The following is a 20537-nucleotide window of genomic DNA, read 5'->3' on the forward strand; positions in this document are numbered from 1 at the left end:
CGGTCTTACCCTGGAGGGGCGTAACTAAGTGACTACCTGGTCTTCACTAGAGCCTCTCATGGTGAGGATAGGCTTGGGCCGTTAGAGTAGTCACCTGGTGCCATTCGAGGGCAATCTTTGAACCTGCAGATGACCAATGAGTCAAAGGCAGAAATAAAAAGCACTGACAGAGATGTGGTCAAAAAGGCCTAGATGAGGGCGGGGAGCCGAGGTTCAAAATACGAAGCCGAGGTCAGGAGCGGAGAGCTCAGGCAAAACATGTAAACGAGGCTGTTCGGTAACAGGAGAGACAAGTAATTTACGAGTCTCGCTGTTCCTCCCTACAGCCGGGTGGAGATTCTCGAGCAACAGGAGGCTTTAGCAGTGCTGGAAGTATTGCACAAGGCAGCTCAGCGTCTGACACAGGGAGGAGCAGAGCGGTGCACACAGTGAGTAGGCTGGTGCTTACAAACCGTGCAAATCACCGGCATGACACTGCCATTCTGTAAGCCTATTGTGCTAAGACTAGTGCACCCCTATTGACGGTCACTAATTAACTGCACTCAGTCAGTGTGGTCCTCTTAGGCCATACACCATCAGATGTCTGTTCTGCCACTACTTGGTCTTCAATGCTTACATTTTCATAATTTTACTCAGAACAGACTTTCACGTTGGTGGACACAACTCATGACAGCAAGTTGCCGCTGTCACTAAGGTGGTGGCCTACTATTCATTATCCTTCTGAATTCTGGTTCATATGTTTTCCCACTCCAGGGTCTGCTTTTGGACATCCCATGTTTTCCTTTGTCCCCCCAATAAAGCTCCCGAGAAAAGAAGATCTTCTGTAATTATTGTAAATTCTTGTAGCCTCCACTGGGGTGCACAGCACCCACCCTTGTTTGCCCCCATTTGGCATATGTGGTGGTTCTCTTTCTGTTGCGGGCTCTTCTCTTCCAGTAGCTTGGTTCCACTACACAGGTGTAACCTGTTGAGGAGGAGCCAACTTTTTTTTTTAAGTGTTTATGTAACCCATTGAAAGCTACAAGAGATTTAACAGTAGGTACCAAAAATATTCTTTATGTGTTCCATTGAATAAGGATCTGTTTTTATGTGTGCACAGTAACTTACAATACCCCGTGGGAATATTTTAAACCAGAAAGTGTCTACCACAAGATCTTTTAAAAGGAAGGAAGCACTTTGATTTGAGAATTCACGCTCTGTTCACTCTTTCTTCAGAACTAGTTCCTTTTTTTATGGTAATTATTACATCTGGTGCCAGAGAACCGATCTGTTACCAACACCTGATAATTGTTGGAACTTCACTTACATCGACCTTCAAGATAAGCAGGAACATTTATCAAAGATCAATCATTTCTATTTGTAAAATAAAAGCAACTCCTTATTACCATTGTTAAAGGGACTCTGTCACCTGAATTTGGAGGGAACAATCTTCAGCCATAGGGGTGGGGTTTTCGGGTGTTTGATTCACCCTTTCCTTACCCGCAGGCTGCATGCTGGCTGCAATATTGGATTGAAGTTCATTCTCTGTCCTCCATAGTACACGCCTGCGCAAGGTAATATTGCCTTGTGCAGGCATGTAGTACGGAGGACAGAGAATGAACTTCAATCCAATATTGCAGCCAGCGGGTAAGGAAAGGGTGAATCAAACACCCGAAAACCCTGCCCCTATGGCTGAAGATTGGTCCCTCCAAATTCAGGTGACGGAGTCCCTTTAAATTTCACACATTGCATAACATTATTTTATGGACATGTTCACAGGAAGTATCTTTAGGGTATGTGCACACGTTGCGGATTCTCTGCGGATCCGCAGCGTTTTTTGCGGTGCAGAAACGCTGCAGATCTGCAATTGATTTACAGTACAATGTAAATCAATGAGGATAAAAAAAAAAAGCTGGGCATACGTTGCGGAAAATCCGGTGCGGAAACGCTGCGGATTAAAAGAAGTAGCATGTCATGTTTTTTGCGGATCTGCAGCGTTTTTGTACCCATTCCATTATAGAAATCCGCAGGGGTAAAAATTGTTGAAAATCCGCAAAACATCCGCAGCAAAACTGCACAAAAAATGCTGCGGATTCCCACAAAAAAACAAGTCAAATCCACAGCTGTGTTTTCTGCCAAGAAAGGCAGAATCCGCACCAGAAATTCCTAAGGCTAATCCGCAAAGTGTGCACATAGCCTTACACACATGATAAGGGTTGTAGTTCTACAAGAAATGACTTTGCGAAGTACTATTTTTGGTCAGTCTCCACTATGTCAGGTTTCACTATTTAGATAGCTGCACAGTATTGGGATAGAGTTGTCAAACAAGGGTCACAACATCAGGTTTGACATGCAATAATGCCTTAAAAGAATTTCGATCCACCTAAGTGTGGGACAGTGCAACTCTAATTTGATTGTGTTCGGCAGCTGCCATTTACATTTTTTTTATTTGAAATAGAAAAACAAACCCATAGAGAATATTAATGTTTTATATAATTTATCAGATATTCTATAAGGAAAGAGAAAATGACATTTGTAGTGTAGCAGGTGCAATCTAATGCCTTCTATGATATGACACATTACTGTTGTGCGGAGCCAGTATGGATCTGCAGATGCTACATTACTGTAAGTAAGATAATTTTTTTCTCGTAATCTCTCTGATAGGTACTACTCGCACACTATATGAAAAGAAGCTTTTTCAGTATGAACGTGAAAAAACTAAATTGCCAACGTCTACAAGTAAGTAATTAAATTGGTTGTCCTCTTTTAGAAAACTTTCTACCATATGAAGCGATAGTTATAAGAAAAAAAAAGCATACTGAGTGCTACTCGCACTCCCTGGGTCCATTGTTTTTTTTTATTATACCGTAAGTATCGCAGTGTATGGCACACAATTTTCTAAAAGAGCAGAGCCCTTTTAACCTTGTGTTAGTACTTGCAACAAGATATTCACAGTAATGTGATCAAATTACAAAATTCATTTCAGGGTCTCTGTGTCTTTAGTTAAAGGTGTTGTCCAGGCTTGAGGTTAAAGTCTGCAGTCACGTATGCTGAACAACATACTTATTTTCATCATGTTTGGATCCGATTTGGTCAGTGTGTCAGTTTTTACCATCATTGATTTTCTCATACACTACCGTTCAAAGGTTTGAGTCACCCAGACAATTTTGTGTTTTCCATGAAAACTCATACTTTTGTTAATCAAATGAGTTGCCAAATGAATTTAAAATCTAGTCCAGACATTGACAAGGTTCGAAAAAAAGATATTTATTTGAAATAATAATTTTCTCCTTCAAACTTTGCTTTCGTCAAAAGAATGCTCCCTTTGCAGCAATTACAGTATTGCAGACCTTTGGCATTCTAGCACTTAATTTGCTGAGGTAATCTGGAGAAATTTCACCCCATGCTTGATGGGCACTTTTGCACCATACGGTCAAGCTGTTCCCACAACAGCTCAATGGGGTTGAGATCTGGTCACGGTACTGGCCACTGCATTACAGATAGAATGCCAGCTGCCTGCTTCTTCCCTAAATAGTTCTTGCATAATTTGGAGGTGTGCTTTGGGTCATTATCCTGTTGTAGGATGAAATTGCCTTCAATCAAGCGCTGTCCACAGGGCATGGCGTTGCAAAATGGAGTGATAGCCTTCCTTATTCAAAATCCCTTTTACCTTGTATAAATCTCCCACTTTACCAGCACCAAAGCAACTCCAGACCTTCACATTACCTCCAGCATGCTTGACAGAAGGCGTCAGGCAATCTTCCAGCATCTTTTCAGTTGTTCTGCGTCTCACAAAGGTTCTTCTGTGTGATCCAAACACCTCAAACTTGGATTCGTCTGTCCATAACACTTTTTCCAATTTTCCTCTGTCCATTGTCTGTGTTCTTTTGCCCATATTAATCTTTTCCTTTTAATAGCCAGTCTCAGATATGGCTTTTTCTTTGCCACTCTGCCCTGAAGGCCAGCATCCCGGAGTCGCCTCTTCACTGTAGACGTTGACACTGGTGTTTTGCGTGTACTATTTAATGAAGCCACCAGTTGAGGACCTGTGAGGCGTCGATTTCTCAAACTACAGATTTTAAGGGACTAAGAAAGAGAATCGGATCGGAAGGATCCAATGGCTGGATATCCTTAAGAACAAAAATGTCCTGGAAGGTTGGGAAATCTTGAAAAATAAGATTCTCAAAGCACAATCGTTAACATTTCTGAAAAGGGGGAAGAATACAAAGCATTTAAGGAAACCAGGATGAATGAACACATAACTTAAACACATGCTAAAAAGGAAGAAAGAAATGCTTATCAAATGGAAAGAGGGAGGCATATCTAAAGAAGAATATAATGCTGTCTGCAGAACCTGCCGGGCACGAATCAGATTAGCTAAAGCTGACAATGAATTAAGGCTTGCAAGAGACGTCAAAAGCAATAAAAAAGGATTTGGGGGATGTGTGAAAAGTCAAAGATGCTATAGGATTTTTACAGGATGAAAATTATGAAATGGTAGGAAAGGATGTTGAGAAGGCCGAACTTTTAAATTCCTTATTTGCATCTGTTTTCTCTCAGAAAGGAAATGTATCATTAAGTGATCTTCACTGTCCTATTAAAGGTGTAGAAGAATCCAGGATATCTATAAACAGATAGCGAGGAAACACTTAGCTAACATAAATTAATTCAAGTCACCAGGTCCAGATGAATTACACCGCAGAGTACTGAAGGAGATAGCAGAAAAAAATTTGAACCACTCTCCATAATCTTAGAAAATTCTTGGAGAACAGGAGAAGTCCCAGAAGACTGGAGAAGAGCAAATGTTGTTCCTATCTTCAAAAAGGGGAAGAAGGTGGACCCAGGGAACTATAAGCCGGTGAGTCTGACTTCCATACCAGGAAAGATCTTTGAACAAATTATTAACATGTATATAAGTACCTGGATAAGAATAAAGTGGTTAACCAGAGTCTGCATGGGTTTGTAACTAATAAGTCATGTCAGACTAACTTAATTTCCTTCTATGACAGAATCACTGACTGGGTGGCTCAGGGAAATGCTGTAGATATAGTATATTTTGACTTCAGCAAAGCATTTGACAAAGTATCTCACACCATCCTTATTGAAAAGCTGACTAAGTATGGAATGGACAAGGCAACTGTTAGGTGGATTCATAACTAGCTTAGTGATCAGACCCAAAGAGTGGTCGTAAATGGCTGCACATCCAGTTGGAAGAATGTCTCAAGTGGGGTACCACAGGGTTCTGTCCTGGGCCCTGTATTGTTCAACATCTTTATCAATGATTTAGATGAAGAAATTGAGGGTACACTAATTAAATTTGCTGATGACACAAAGCTAGAAGGGATAGCTAATACTAGAGAAGAGAGAGGATTCAAAAATATATAAATAAACTGGAGCAGTGGGCAGCAACTAACAGAATGGTTTTTAACAAGGAAAAATGCAAAGTACTACATTTGGGCAATAAAAATGAAAAAAGCATTTACAGAATGGGAGGCATAGGGCTAAGCAACAGCACATGTGAAAAAGACTTGGGTATACTAATAGATCATAAACTGAACATGAGTAAACAGTGCGATACAGCAGCAAAAAAAGCAAATGAAATTCTGGGATGTATTAAGAGAAGCATACAGTCTAGATCACATGAAGTCATTATTGCCCTCTACTCCTCTTTGGTCAGACCTCACCTGGAATACTGTGTCCAGTTTTGGGCATCACATTTTAAAAAAGACATCAACAAACTGGAGCAAGTTCAGAGAAGAGCTGCCAGAATGGTGACCGGTCTGCAAACCATGTCCTATGAGGAATGGTTGCAGGATTTGGGAATGTTTAGCTTGCAGAAAAGAAGACTCAGAGGAGACTTAATAGCTGTCTACAAATATCTCAAGGGCTGTCACATTGTAGAAGGATCATCTTTATTCTCATTTGCACAAGGAAAGACTAGAAGCAATGGGATGAAAATGAATGGGAGGAGACACAGATTAGATATTTGAAAAACATTTTTGACAGGGTGATCAATGAGTGGAACAGGCTGCCACGAGAGGTGGTGAGTTCTCCTTCTATGGAAGTTTTCAAACAGAGGCTGGACAGACATCTGTCTGGGATGATTTAGTGAATCCTGCTTTGAGCAGGGGGTTGGACCAGATGACCCAGGAGGTCCCTTCCAACTCTACCATTCTATGATTCTATTCTATGACTCTAATGTACTTGTCTTGTTGCTCAGCTGTGCAGTGGGGCCTCCCACTTCTCTTTCTACTTTAGTTTTTTGGCAATTTCTCGCATGGAATAGCCTTCATTTCTAAGAACAAGAATAGACTGTCAAGTGTTACATGAACATTCTTTTTTTTCTGGCCATTTTGAGAGTTTAATGGAACCAACAAATGTAATGCTCCAGATTCTTAACTAGCTCAAAGGAAGATCGGTTTTATAGGTTCTCTAATCAGCCAAACTGTTTTCAGCTGTGCTAACATACTTGCAGAAGGGTTTTCAAGGGTATTCTAACCATCCATTAGCCTTCTTACACAGTTAGCAAACACAAAGTACCATAAGAACACTGGAGTGATGGTTGTTGGAAATGGGCCTCTATACACCTATGAAGACATTGCATTGCAAACCAGACGTTTGCAGATAAAATAGTCATTTACCACATTAACAATGTATAGAGTGTATTTCTGAATCATTTAATGTTAGCTTCATTGGAAAAAAAACTGCTTTTCTTTCAAAAATAATAACATTTTTAAGTGACCCTAAGCTTTTGAACGGGTTGTGTATACCAAAAATAAAAATTTCATAGCTTCTCCTCCCCATTACAATGCTAAAAACTGGGACAGTAGACGGATTGCACACTGATGGCAATGTGTATTGTCAGTGATTTGTCACAGATCCTGGATTTGTATTGATAATTTTGATTTGCGAATCGTTTCAAAAACAGACATGTCTGTGATTTTTTTTTTTTTTTGTGTGGACACAATCAGTAAAAAAACATGCACACATGATTTTCCCCATAGATTATAATGGGCATGTATTATATCCATTACACACTTGAAAGCTCTTTTATAAATACGTATATATACTTGTATAACATGGCAGACATTCAAGTCAGGAACCTTTTCCATAACATCCACCCACATAGGGCTTATAATGATGGCAAACAATAGAAAATATTTCACATTAGACATTATATGTTTATATAAATTAATATCTTTTAATAATTAAAAGTTTTCTTTTCGCAGGCTCTTACGAGAGTAGACAGCAGTACAGCAGAAGACAATATGATGATGACAATGGTTAGTGTAATGAGCCTGTAGTTTTGTTATGAATAAGGGTATGTGCACACGATTGATCAGTAAACTCTGCAGGTTGGACGCTGCATACTTGTGCAGCATCCAACCCGCAGCAGCCAGATGTTACCGCATAGTGTATGGGATTTCAAGAAATCATGCACTGCGTCCAAAGCACTGCCTCTTCCAGATCGTCTGCACATATCCTTACTGTAATCTGTATTAAATGTAACTAGAGTATAAAGGGTATTGCACACATTCAGTATTTGCAGTAGAAAAATCTGATGCAACTACCGCTGTATAAAATACACACATTTTTGCCTCGTTTTTCGCATTTGTTTTTTTGTGCGTTTTATTCCTATTCATTTGAATGGCTGAAAGAATTGACATGCTGCAGATGTGAAGCAACATGTGCACTAGATTTCAGAAATGTCATTCACTTTGCTGGTACAGTAAAACGGTGCGTTTTTTTGCTGCAAAAACGCTTGTTAAAAAAAAAAACTGCGTGAAAATGCCACCTGTGAACATACACTAATTGAGCAGTGCGCTTTCTATCCTGCACTTTAAAGCTAGTCAGTAATAGATTTTAGCTGGATTGCTTGAATAATGAGTAGAAGCAAGTCCTGAAAACAGAATTAATTTCACCCTTCTCTAGTCATTACATTGCCAGCACATCCTCTTTATTAATAAATACTCCCTCTACTGTATTCTGTAATATTTAGCAGAATGAGAATATAGTTTTACTGAAGAAAGGGCCTTCCTGCTCTGTTGCCCTTTCTGCGGAGACGAGAAGATTAATAAAAGTCAAGGTTAAAGAATGAAAAATAAAATACATAATTTTGGCAGAAAATGGTCTAGAGCTCCACTCACGTGTCTCTCTCTTAGGACACTAAGGCCGGCGTCACACTCGGCGTAAGACAATACGGTCCGTATTTTACGGCCGTAATACGCAGAAATGTTCCCAAAATAGTGATCCATATGTCATCCGTAGGCAGGGTGTGGCAGCGTATTTTGCGCATGGCATCCTCCGTATGTAATCCGTATGGTATCCGTACTGCGATATTTTCTCGCAGGCTTGCAAAACCGACATCTAATGGATTTATGGGCTCAAATGTTCGTTAAAACATAGATACAGTATATGTATATATATAATGTCATTGAGACACATATATATATATACAGTTGGGCAAAAAAGTATTTAGTCAGTCAGCAATAGTGCAAGTTCCACCACTCAAAAAGATGAGAGGCGTCTGTAATTTACATCATAGGTAGACCTCAACTATGGGAGACAAACTGAGAAAAAAAAATCCAGAAAATCACATTGTCTGTTTTTTTAACAATTTATTTGCATATTATGGTGGAAAATAAGTATTTGGTCAGAAACAAAATTTCATCTCAATACTTTGTAATATATCCTTTGTTGGCAATGACAGAGGTCAAACGTTTTCTGTAAGTCTTCAAAAGGTTGCCACACACTGTTGTTGGTATGTTGGCCCATTCCTCCATGCAGATCTCCTCTAGAGCAGTGATGTTTTTGGCTTTTCGCTTGGCAACACGGACTTTCAACTCCCTCCAAAGGTTTTCTATAGGGTTGAGATCTGGAGACTGGCTAGGCCACTCCAGGACCTTGAAATGCTTCTTACGAAGCCACTCCTTCGTTGCCCTGGCGGTGTGCTTTGGATCATTGTCATGTTGAAAGACCCAGCCACGTTTCATCTTCAATGCCCTTGCTGATGGAAGGAGGTTTGCACTCAAAATCTCACGATACATGGCCCCATTCATTCTTTCATGTACCCGGATCAGTCGTCCTGGCCCCTTTGCAGAGAAACAGCCCCAAAGCATGATGTTTCCACCACCATGCTTTACAGTAGGTATGGTGTTTGATGGATGCAACTCAGTATTCTTTTTCCTCCAAACACGACAAGTTGTGTTTCTACCAAACAGTTCCAGTTTGGTTTCATCAGACCATAGGACATTCTCCCAAAACTCCTCTGGATCATCCAAATGCTCTCTAGCAAACTTCAGACGGGCCCGGACATGTACTGGCTTAAGCAGTGGGACACGTCTGGCACTGCAGGATCTGAGTCCATGGTGGCGTAGTGTGTTACTTATGGTAGGCCTTGTTACATTGGTCCCAGCTCTCTGCAGTTCATTCACTAGGTCCCCCCGCATGGTTCTGGGATTTTTGCTCACCGTTCTTGTGATCATTCTGACCCCACGGGGTGGGATTTTGCGTGGAGCCCCAGATCGAGGGAGATTATCAGTGGTCTTGTATGTCTTCCATTTTCTAATTATTGCTCCCACTGTTGATTTCTTCACTTCAAGCTGGTTGGCTATTGCAGATTCAGTCTTCCCAGCCTGGTGCAGGGCTACAATTTTGTTTCTGGTGTCCTTTGACAGCTCTTTGGTCTTCACCATAGTGGAGTTTGGAGTCAGACTGTTTGAGGGTGTGCACAGGTGTCTTTTTATACTGATAACAAGTTTAAACAGGTGCCATTACTACAGGTAATGAGTAGAGGAAAGAGGAGACTCTTAAAGAAGAAGTTACAGGTCTGTGAGAGCCAGAAATCTTGATTGTTTGTTTCTGACCAAATACTTATTTTCCACCATAATATGCAAATAAATTTCTAAAAAAACAGACAATGTGATTTTCTGGATTTTTTTTTCTCAGTTTGTCTCCCATAGTTGAGGTCTACCTATGATGTAAATTACAGACGCCTCTCATCTTTTTAAGTGGTGGAACTTGCACTATTGCTGACTGACTAAATACTTTTTTGCCCCACTGTATATATATATATATATATATATATACACTGTATTTATATTTAATTCAGCGCGAGATATGTGAAAAGCCGGTAATTCAATTGCCGGCTTTTTCTTTCTCCTTCACAAACCCGACATGATATGAGACATGGTTTACATATAGTAAACCATCTCATATCCCCATTTTTTTGCATATTCCACACTACTAATGTTAGTAGTGTGTATGTGCAAAATTTGGGCGCTCTAGCTGTTAAGTTTAAGGGTTAAATGGCGGAAAAATTGGCGTGGGCTCCCGCGCAATTTTCTCCGCCAGAGTAGTAAAGCCAGTGACTGAGGGCAGATATTAATAGCCTGGAGAGGGTCCACGCTTATTGCCTCCATACCCCCCCCCCCCCCCCCCGGCTAAAAACATCTGCTCCCAGCCACCCCAGAAAAGGCACTATTCTGGCACTTGGCCACTCTCATCCCACTCCCGTGTAGCGGTGGGATATGGGGTAATGAAGGGTTAATGTCACCTTGCTATTGTAAGGTGACATTAAGCCAGATTAATAATGGAGAGGCGTCAATTATGACACCTATCCATTTTTAATCCAATAGCATGAAATGGTTAAAAAACACACACACACACATTATTACAAAGTCTTTTAATGAAATAAAAGCATAGGTTGTTGTAATATTTTATTGCTCTCTTAATCCACCTGAAGACCCTCGCTCTGTAACAAAGTAAAAATAAAAAAGCAACAATATACCATACCTTCCGATGATCTGTCACGTCCCACGCTGTAAATCCATCTGAAGGGGTTAAATAATTTTACACCCAGGAGCTCTGCTAATGCAGCTGTGCTCCTGGCTGTAATAATAATAATAATAATAATAATCTTTATTTATATAGCGCCAACATATTCCGCAGCGCTTTGGCTGTAAAACCCCCGCGAATGAATGTAAAGTAGGTCAATGACCTGTAGTTACCTTCATTCGCGGTGATGCGCCCTCTGCTGGATGTCCCTCGAGCGTGGGAAAATATTCAGAAAAATTCCCAGGCTCGAGTTATATATATATATATATATATATATATATATATATATATATATATATATATATATATATATATATATATATATATATATATATATATATACACCTATTCTATGTGTACACATTTATTCTAACTATTCTATTGTAAGCGGTCAGTGTGATTTTACTGTACACCGCAATGAATTGCCGGCTCTTCTCTCTAACACCGCTGCGTATTTCTCGCAAGTCACACTGCTGGTCCGTGTGTAATCCGTATTTTTCTCGCCCCCATAGACTTTCATTGGCGTATTATTTGCGCAATACGGTGACAAACGCAGCATGCTATGATTTTCTACGGCCGTAGAAAGCCGGATAATACGGATGCGTAATATACGGCTGATAGGACCTGACCCATTGAGAATCATTGGGCCGTGTGTAATGCGTGTTTTACGGACGTATTTTATGCGCTCATACGTCCGTAAAACTCGCTAGTGTGACGCCGGCCTAAGACTGAGTTCACAATAGCGTACGAGGGCTGCGTACGTCCTCCGTTAAGCCCGTCAGCAGGACGCATGCAGAAGTAGGCGGGGCTTAACGGAGGAGGTACGCAGTCCTCCACAAAGCCCCCGAACACTCATGTGAACCCAGCCTAAGATAAACTGAATAGCTTGCTTGTCAGTGAACAGGTGTAGTCTGCTGGGGAGAAACTGACTTTTTTTCTGAGATGTAATTCTTAGTGTCAGCCTCCATGTCTTCTACATTGCAGGCTGCTTAAGCCAGTTCAGAGTTTTAATATGTTAGGTGAAATGTATAACAGCTCCGTCAAAAAACGCTCTGCTCTCCTGAATACTTATAAAGCTGACATCCCTTCTGACTTACATTTATTTTATTTGGTTGTAAAAGTGTCAGCTAGTATTTTGTTCAGAATGAGGCAACAGACCCTAATTGAATGCTCTGGACATATTTCAAACTGGACAGGGCTGAGCAGTCTGCAATGTATGAGACTGTGTAGGCTGCTGAAGACTAAGAGTTGGACATTTTAAATACAACATGGAACCTGCCATTGTAGTGTGAGAACCAGTCATAGAGCATCTGACTCAGTAATTCATTATTTACACTGCTTGTAAGGTGCAAGTACAGAATATCCTGAGTTTAATAGCCAGGATCTAATGTTCACATGTTCGTGAGTGCTTTTTGGACATGTGACACAGCCCATAGGTAATTTATTCAACAACTGGGTGCCTGAAAATACTTTTACATCTTTTCATCAGCAGTTTGTAAAAGAGCTGCTACTATCATTTACTCATCTGGAAATAGCGGGTGTTGGAGTTTCTGAGTACTAGATATATATGAGTGAAAGAGTGATCATGGAAGCATTTTTCTGGAATGTCGACTAGTAAAAATACTCTGCTTCCACTTAGTCTAAGGCTGGTTTCACATTTGCGTTTTTTGCTGCTGCGTTTTAGCGCCAAAAAAGGCATGCTTTTTTTTCCTATACTTAACATTAAAAACGCATGCGTTTTTTTGCATGCGTTTTGCCGCTGCATGCGTCTTTTCTATGCATGCGTTGTGTTGCAGAAATGCAACATGTAGTAATTTCTAGCGGCGTTTTTTTGCGGCAAAAAAACCTATTGCTGTCTATGTAAACGCATGCGTTTTTAAGCCCTTAGGGTTAGGGATAGGGTTAGGATCCCTTAGGGTTAGGGTTAGGATCCCTAGGGTTACTAGGGATCCTAACCCTAGCTATTTCTGTTTAAAGTGGGTTTTCTTGTTGATTTTGATGATTGGCAGCTGTCAGACACTTCTCATCATGCGTTTTTTTAAAACGCAAACGCAGGAAAAAACGCATGTAAACGCGTCAAAACGCCGCGTTTGTATTAAAACATGCAAAAACGCATGCGTCTAAAAAACGCGGCGTTTTAACGCGTTTACATGCGTTTTTTTCACCACATGCGTTTGCATTTAAAACGCTGCGCTTTTAAACGCAAATGTGAAACCAGCCTAAAATGGCTGATAACACAGGACAATAAATTGTTTCTATAACTTCACAGAAATAGGAGATAATGTATATTTAAAATTTTCTCATAATTCCCATGACTGCCAACTGTCACGGTCAGCTGCAGCTGCAGATACGGCCCGGCCCATGGACGCCCCCAAGCCGACCAACCTCAGAGGGCATGGGGCGCGCGTCCCCCGGGGACGAAATACGGACCCTTTAAACCGCATAGGGGGACCCGGGCCTACCCGAACTAGGGGAGGGCAGCGACCGGGGTTCTGTGGCAGCTGAGCATGTGGACAAGGAAAGAGACTCGTAGGACTTGATTACACCGATACTTCAGGTATAGAGAAAGTAAAGTTTACTAAAGTAAAGTCACACAGTACATAAACAAAACATGACGACGTCAGGCTCCTGATTCCACACCTCAGAAGGGTAATACCCAGTGGACCCCAAGGCACCAACGGATCACTGAGGCACAGATAGGCAGGACATCAGGGTACACGAGGACATCAGGGTGCAGGCAAGACATCAGGATACAGACAGGACATCTGGACTCAGGAAAGACCTCAGGACACAGGCAGGGCATCAGGACACAGGAATACCGGATAGACATCTGGGACACTGGCGTGGCAGTCCAGGTCATCAGCTGGGACACTGGCGTGGCAGCCCAGGTCATCAGTTACATCAGAACATAGAACACAGATAGACATCTGGGACACTGACGTGGCAGCCCAGGTCGTCTGCTGGGACACTGGCGTGGCAGCCCAGGTCATCTGTTACATCAGAACATAGAACACGGATAGACATCTGGGACACTGATGTGGCAGCCCAGGTCGTCTGCTGGGACACTGGCGTGGCAGGCCAGGAAATCAGGTACATCAGGATATAAGACACAGGGAGGACATCAGGAAACAGACAGGATATCAGGACATCAGGGTCCATGAGGTCATCAAGACACAGGCAGGACATCAGGGTACAGACAGGACATCTGGACCCAGGGTCACCGGCAGACATCAGACAGGAGTCGTTCGGTTCCGGACATCCGACACGATCTACAGGCACCACCAGAGTCATCCGGCTCCAAGCTCCAGACAGCGGTCGTCAGGTTCCAGACTGCGGTCGTCAGGCTCCGGGCATCGGACCTAGGAAGGAACTCAAGCGTGATGGTGCAAACACCGCCATACTGGACATGAGCCAGACGGAGTTAACACCGCATGGTAGTCAGAGCACAGAGTAGTAGATGCTCAGCAGAAACACTGGTTTCAAGAGACTCAAAATCACTGGTAGTGAGGCTCCAGATGCAAAGGGATTCCAGAAACATAATCACAGCAGACACAGTTCAGACAGGTTCAGGTACTGGACAGGTACAGGATCAAGGATTCGGGCCTGGATATACCGCCTCCAGGACAGGCGCCAGAACAGGACAAAACAGGAATCAAAGCAAGGACTTTGGTACCAAAACATAGACAGGAGAAGTGCATTAACACAAACACACATATCAAAGTTCAGGAGCTTTGTGAGTGTAGCTCAGGCCCCGCCCATAGGGCAGGGGAGCTTTATATATGAGCTGCCCCTCAGCAATAGGCTGGGGACAGCATTTGAAGTACACACTCTAACCCTGATGAAAGCAGGGGAGGTGTGGCCGCGCATGCCCTAAGCACACACAGAAACCATTTCAGCACCAACAGTGCAGGTTCTGAGACTCGGGGCACCTGACTAAAACTGCATGCCCTGAGCCACGTGGAAAGTCATGCACCCGCTGCAAATGACCTCACAACCCATGGACAGCTTCACAGCAGCAACCAGGGACCGCACATGAGGAAGGTATGCAGCAGGGCAAATACCTAAACACCCATGTACGACTGCGCAGCAGAGCAGAGAACTGAGAAGGCTCCATTAAGGTAACAGCCAACAGTATCCCAGCTCAAATTTGGGGGAAAAGAGTAAAGGGTTAAAGCAAACATATGCATTGTCATGCCGAAAACCAGAAACAGACAGAACGGCATGACACCAACTGTATCAAAATTCAAAAAGTTAAAGGGTTTAGATTTCTATGAATGTTAACTTAACAAACAAGAAAAGCTATATTTCTTGAGGGCTTTTTAAGTCACACGAAGTTCAGTGTTTTAACCTTGGGGATCACAAGTGTAATGCTGTGTTTCTTTACATACAGTGGGGAAAATAAGTGTTTCATAAAATGACAATTTTGCAAGTTTTCTCACCTAAAAAGAATGGAGGTCTGTAATTTTTATTGTAGGTACACTTCAACTGTGATAGACAGAATCTAAGAATTAAATAAGAAATAGAAAATCACATTTGTATGATTTTTAAATAATGGAATTGCATTTTATTGCATGAAATAAATATTTGACCAGGTACCAACCAGCAAGAATTCTGGCTCTCACAGACTTGTTAGGTTTCCTTTAAGAAGCTCTCCTACTCTGCACTCGTCACCTGTATTAATTTCACCTGTTGAACTTGTTACCTGTATAAAAGACACCTGTCCACATATTCAATCAATTACACTCCAACCGCTCCACCGTGACCAAGACCAACAAGCTGTCTTAAGGACACCAGGGACAAACTTGTATAGCTACACAAGGCGGGGATGGGTTACAGGCCTATAGGGAAGCAGCTTGGTGAGAAGTTGCAATTATTAGAAGATGGAAAAAAACACATAATGACTATCAGTCTTCCTTGGTCAGGGGCTCCATGCAAGATAACCAAAATATACTGGCCTAATAGAGGCACTTCCAATTCAAACAAAACCTACAACAAAAAACGGAAGCAATGCCAAAGTAGAAAATTAAAACATAAGTTTATTACATATAAACATACAATACAAAAAATAATAATAATAATAAATAATAATAAGGGGAACAACACAAAAAGAGCCACAGAAACCACAGAGTATTGCACTCAAAATGTTAAAAATACATAAATAGTAAAAATTACGTATTTAATCCACTCCAACAATCACAATATTCTATTCCAAGGTAAGGGAATTTTTTATTTTAATTATTGTTAAATAATTCATCAATAAGAAAGTAATACATAATATATACCCAAACCAAGGAACAGAGTATAAAGCTGCACTACAGTATGACCCAATAACTGCACAAAAATACGCACAAAATGAATATATAATTAGCTAGTCCTTAATAGACAACAAGTAAAAATTATTGCGCAAAAAGGCTAATAATAATAAAGTGCCAAGTGACAAAGGAAAATGTTTCCATATAAAAAATAATAAATGCACTTCAAATATATATCCATGATAACGAAATAGTAATCAAAAAAAAATGCCCCATATGTAAGCAGCTAAATAGTTAATGCATAAGTGCAACGTGCTAATAGACAATAAAGCTCTACTACTATATAGGGAGTCCTAATGAAAACTACATTATGTAGCCACTCAATTAATTCATAATGGGAACGTAGAGTTGTGCAAAAAGGCAATCAATAAAGTGCCAAGTAATAAAGAGTTTTCATGTATATAAAGGGGATTTGCTCTAAATATTAGCCAGAGCAACCAGCTGACTGATTAGTGCATAAGTGCAAAGTGCTAACTATACAGGAGAGATTAAAGGTAGAGGCAATATATAACCTGGCTGTGTGGCTCAGAACCCGACGCGCATTTCGCGTATAGCTTCTTCGTAGGGGAGAAGTAGTATGAATGGGAGACATAAAGAGGTCCTATATATACGCCTTTGAGATCATAGGTGACAGCGGCATAAGCGCGGCGCTTCCGTTACCTAAAACAGGATGTGATGTCCACACAGATCGGCGTCTCACGTCACCCGTCCACGCCTCCCTCCGACGCGTCAGAGAGAGAGGCGCGGCACACGCGACGAACAGGACGCGTCGCCATGGGGACGCACATGCCGGCGGTGCGGGAAGCGCTCACCGCCGAGGGGAGGGAAAAAGAAAGGAAGACCTGGCCGTAAGTATCCGAAAGTATTGAGGATTAAAGCAAGTGCTGATAGTGACCTTAAAGCACATATACCACCAATCTAGAAAATACATATCACTAGAAGGAGAGAGATCATATAACATAACGCTATAAGCACTTGAACTTCAAGTGAAGTGAAGTTCAAGTGCTTATAGCGTTATGTTATATGGTCTCTCTCCTTCTAGTGATATGTATTTTCTAGATTGGTGGTATATGTGCTTTAAGGTCACTATCAGCACTTGCTTTAATCCTCAATACTTTCGGATACTTACGGCCAGGTCTTCCTTTCTTTTTCCCTCCCCTCGGCGGTGAGCGCTTCCCGCACCGCCGGCATGTGCGTCCCCATGGCGACGCGTCCTGTTCGTCGCGTGTGCCGCGCCTCTCTCTCTGACGCGTCGGAGGGAGGCGTGGACGGGTGACGTGAGACGCCGATCTGTGTGGACGTCACATCCTGTTTTAGGTAACGGAAGCGCCGCGCTTATGCCGCTGTCACCTATGATCTCAAAGGCGTATATATAGGACCTCTTTATGTCTCCCATTCATACTACTTCTCCCCTACGAAGAAGCTATACGCGAAACGCGCGTCGGGTTCTGAGCCACACAGCCAGGTTATGTATTGCCTCTACCTTTAATCTCTCCTGTATAGTTAGCACTTTGCACTTATGCACTAATCAGTCAGCTGGTTGCTCTGGCTAATATTTAGAGCAAATCCCCTTTATATACATGAAAACTCTTTATTACTTGGCACTTTATTGATTGCCTTTTTGCACAACTCTACGTTCCCATTATGGATTAATTGAGTGGCTACATAATGTAGTTTTCATTAGGACTCCCTATATAGTAGTAGAGCTTTATTGTCTATTAGCACGTTGCACTTATGCATTAACTATTTAGCTGCTTACATATGGGGCATTTTTTTTTTATTACTATTTCGTTATCATGGATATATATTTGAAGTGCATTTATTATTTCTTATATGGAAACATTTTCCTTTGTCACTTGGCACTTTATTATTATTAGCCTTTTTGTGCAATAATTTTTACTTGTTGTCTATTAAGGACTAGCTAATTATATATTCATTTTGTGCGTATTTTTGTGCAGTTATTGGGTCATACTGTAGTGCAGCTTTATACTCTGTTCCTTGGTTTGGGTATATATTATGTATTACTTTCTTATTGATGAATTATTTAACAATAATTAAAATAAAAAATTCCCTTACCTTGGAATAGAATATTGTGATTGTTGGAGTGGATTAAATACGTAATTTTTACTATTTATGTATTTTTAACATTTTGAGTGCAATACTCTGTGGTTTCTGTGGCTCTTTTTGTGTTGTTCCCCTTATTATTATTTATTATTATTATTTTTTGTATTGTATGTTTATATGTAATAAACTTATGTTTTAATTTTCTACTTTGGCATTGCTTCCGTTTTTTGTTGTAGGTTTGGCTCCATGCAAGATGTTGCCTCATGGGGTAAGGATGATTCTGAGAAAGGTCAGGAATCAGCCCAGAACTTAACGGGAGGACCTGGCTAATGACCCGAAGAGAGCTGGGACCACAGTCTCAAACATTACTGTTAGTAACACACTATGCTGTCATGGATTAAAATCCTGCAGGGCACACAAGGTCCCCCTGCTCACACCAGCACATGTGCAGAAAGTTCGCCAATGACCATCTGGATGATCCAGAGGAGGCATGGGAGAAGGTCATGTGATCAGATGAAACCAAAATAGAACTTTTTGATATCAACTCCACTCACTATGTTTGGAGGAAGAAGGATGAGTACAACACTGTCCCAACCATGAAGCATGATGAGGGAAACCCCATATTTTGGAGGTTCTTTTCTGCAAAGGGGAGACAAACATGGCAATCTTTGGAGAGAGTGAAACTCCATGTTTCTGAATGACAGCCCTGAAAATGGAAAGATCTGGAGAATATTTGTATGGAGGAGTGGGCCAAAATCCCTACTGCAGTGTGTACAAACTTGGTCAAGAACTAAAGGAAACGTCTGACCTTTGTAATTGCAAACAAAGGTTTCTGTACCATATATTGCATTCTATTTTTCTAATGTATCAACTGCTAAGGCTCCTTTCACACTAGTGACGGAATCTCCCCGTCGCAATGCGTTGGGGAGAGATTCCGACCCTAGCGTTTGCTGCATTGCACAATGGGTGCAGCGGATGCATTTTTTCGGCGCATCCGCTGCCCCATTGTAAGGTGCGGGGAGGTGGGGGCGTAGTTCCGGCCGCGCATGCGCGGTCGGAAAAAGCGGTCCGTCAGGAGAAAAAACCGTTACATGTAGCGTTTTTTTCTCCCGACGGTCCGCAAAAGCACGACGCATCCGTCGCTCGACGGATGCGACGTGTGGCAATCCGTCGCAAATGCGTCGTCAATGCAAGTCTATGGGGAAAAAACGCATCCTGCAAGCACTTTTGCAGGATGCGTTTTTTCTGCAAAACGACGCATTGTGACGGATTGCAGAAAACGCTAGTGTGAAAGTAGCCTTATTTCAAGCAATAAAAAGCTAATTAGTCATGTAAAAATCATGCAATGTGATTTTCTAGATATTTTTTTAAGATCCTGTCTCTCACAGTTGAAGTTTACCTATGATAAAAGTTACACACCTCTCCGTTCTTTGTAGGTGAGATCTTGCAAAACCGGTAATGTATTAAATACTTATTTTCCCCACTGCAAGTTTGCTCCAATCTCTGTTGTTAGACCACTTAAATGCATTTGTCAAGCTCTGGAAATGGCATTTAGTCGACATAATGGACTGGCGAGTGTCCACTCCCATCCCCCTTTCTTGGCAAGCCAGAGGTTGGACTTCTTAGAATACCAATATTTCTTCCACATATTACAATACTAAAATTTGCAGTATACAGTACAAGCAAGTTCTAATGATTGCAAGTTCAAATTCCCTCAGGGATTAAAAAAATAATTGACATTTAATAATAAAATGCTTTTTAAAAATGTATATAAAACTTTATCAACCCTAAGCCCAATTCAAGAATAACGAAATGAGAAAATAAATACCGTATATACTCGTGTAATTGCCAAGTTTTTCAGCACATTTTTTTGTGCTGAAATTGCCCCCATCCGCTTATACACGAGTCATTGTCCCAGAGGAACGAGGGGGAGCTGCTGAGCAGCGGGTTACAGGAGGCAGGAGCCCGCTGCTGCGGCTAAAGCCTGTGCTCGCTGCTAAAGAAACTAGTATAGTGGGATACAACACAGTCCCCCACATAATAACCATCAAAGTACTTGTATATTACGGTATAATGGGACTAAATAAGGACCATATAGGACACAACTGCATAATATATGGAAGACACACTAGAGAAACCACAGTCAAAAAGTCCAATATACAAAACATAACAAAGTTTATTAGATAAAAACATTATAAAGATGAAAAAAAGGTATTAAATAACAGCGAGAAATGATCACCGTGCACACCCACAGCACGAAAAATGGGACGGGGGGAGGCAGCCCTATATCACAATACCCATATCATATATAAATGACCCCGCATAGTATGTATAACAACACAGGGT

General features: G+C 41.4%; 1 protein-coding gene across 1 annotated transcript in view; it reads left to right on the forward strand.

The window, feature by feature from the left end:
• Window positions 1-20537, forward strand: part of EMD (emerin) — a 55677-nt gene that overhangs the window by 12573 nt on the left and 22567 nt on the right. The window contains exons 3-4 of the mRNA XM_069748394.1: window positions 2644-2718; window positions 7209-7262. Of these exons, the coding sequence (XP_069604495.1) occupies window positions 2644-2718; window positions 7209-7262 (129 nt within the window). The remainder of the gene's footprint in view (window positions 1-2643; window positions 2719-7208; window positions 7263-20537) is intronic.

Source organism: Ranitomeya imitator, chromosome 2 (assembly GCF_032444005.1).
Source record: "Ranitomeya imitator isolate aRanImi1 chromosome 2, aRanImi1.pri, whole genome shotgun sequence".
NCBI classification, from domain to species: Eukaryota; Metazoa; Chordata; class Amphibia; order Anura; family Dendrobatidae; genus Ranitomeya; species Ranitomeya imitator.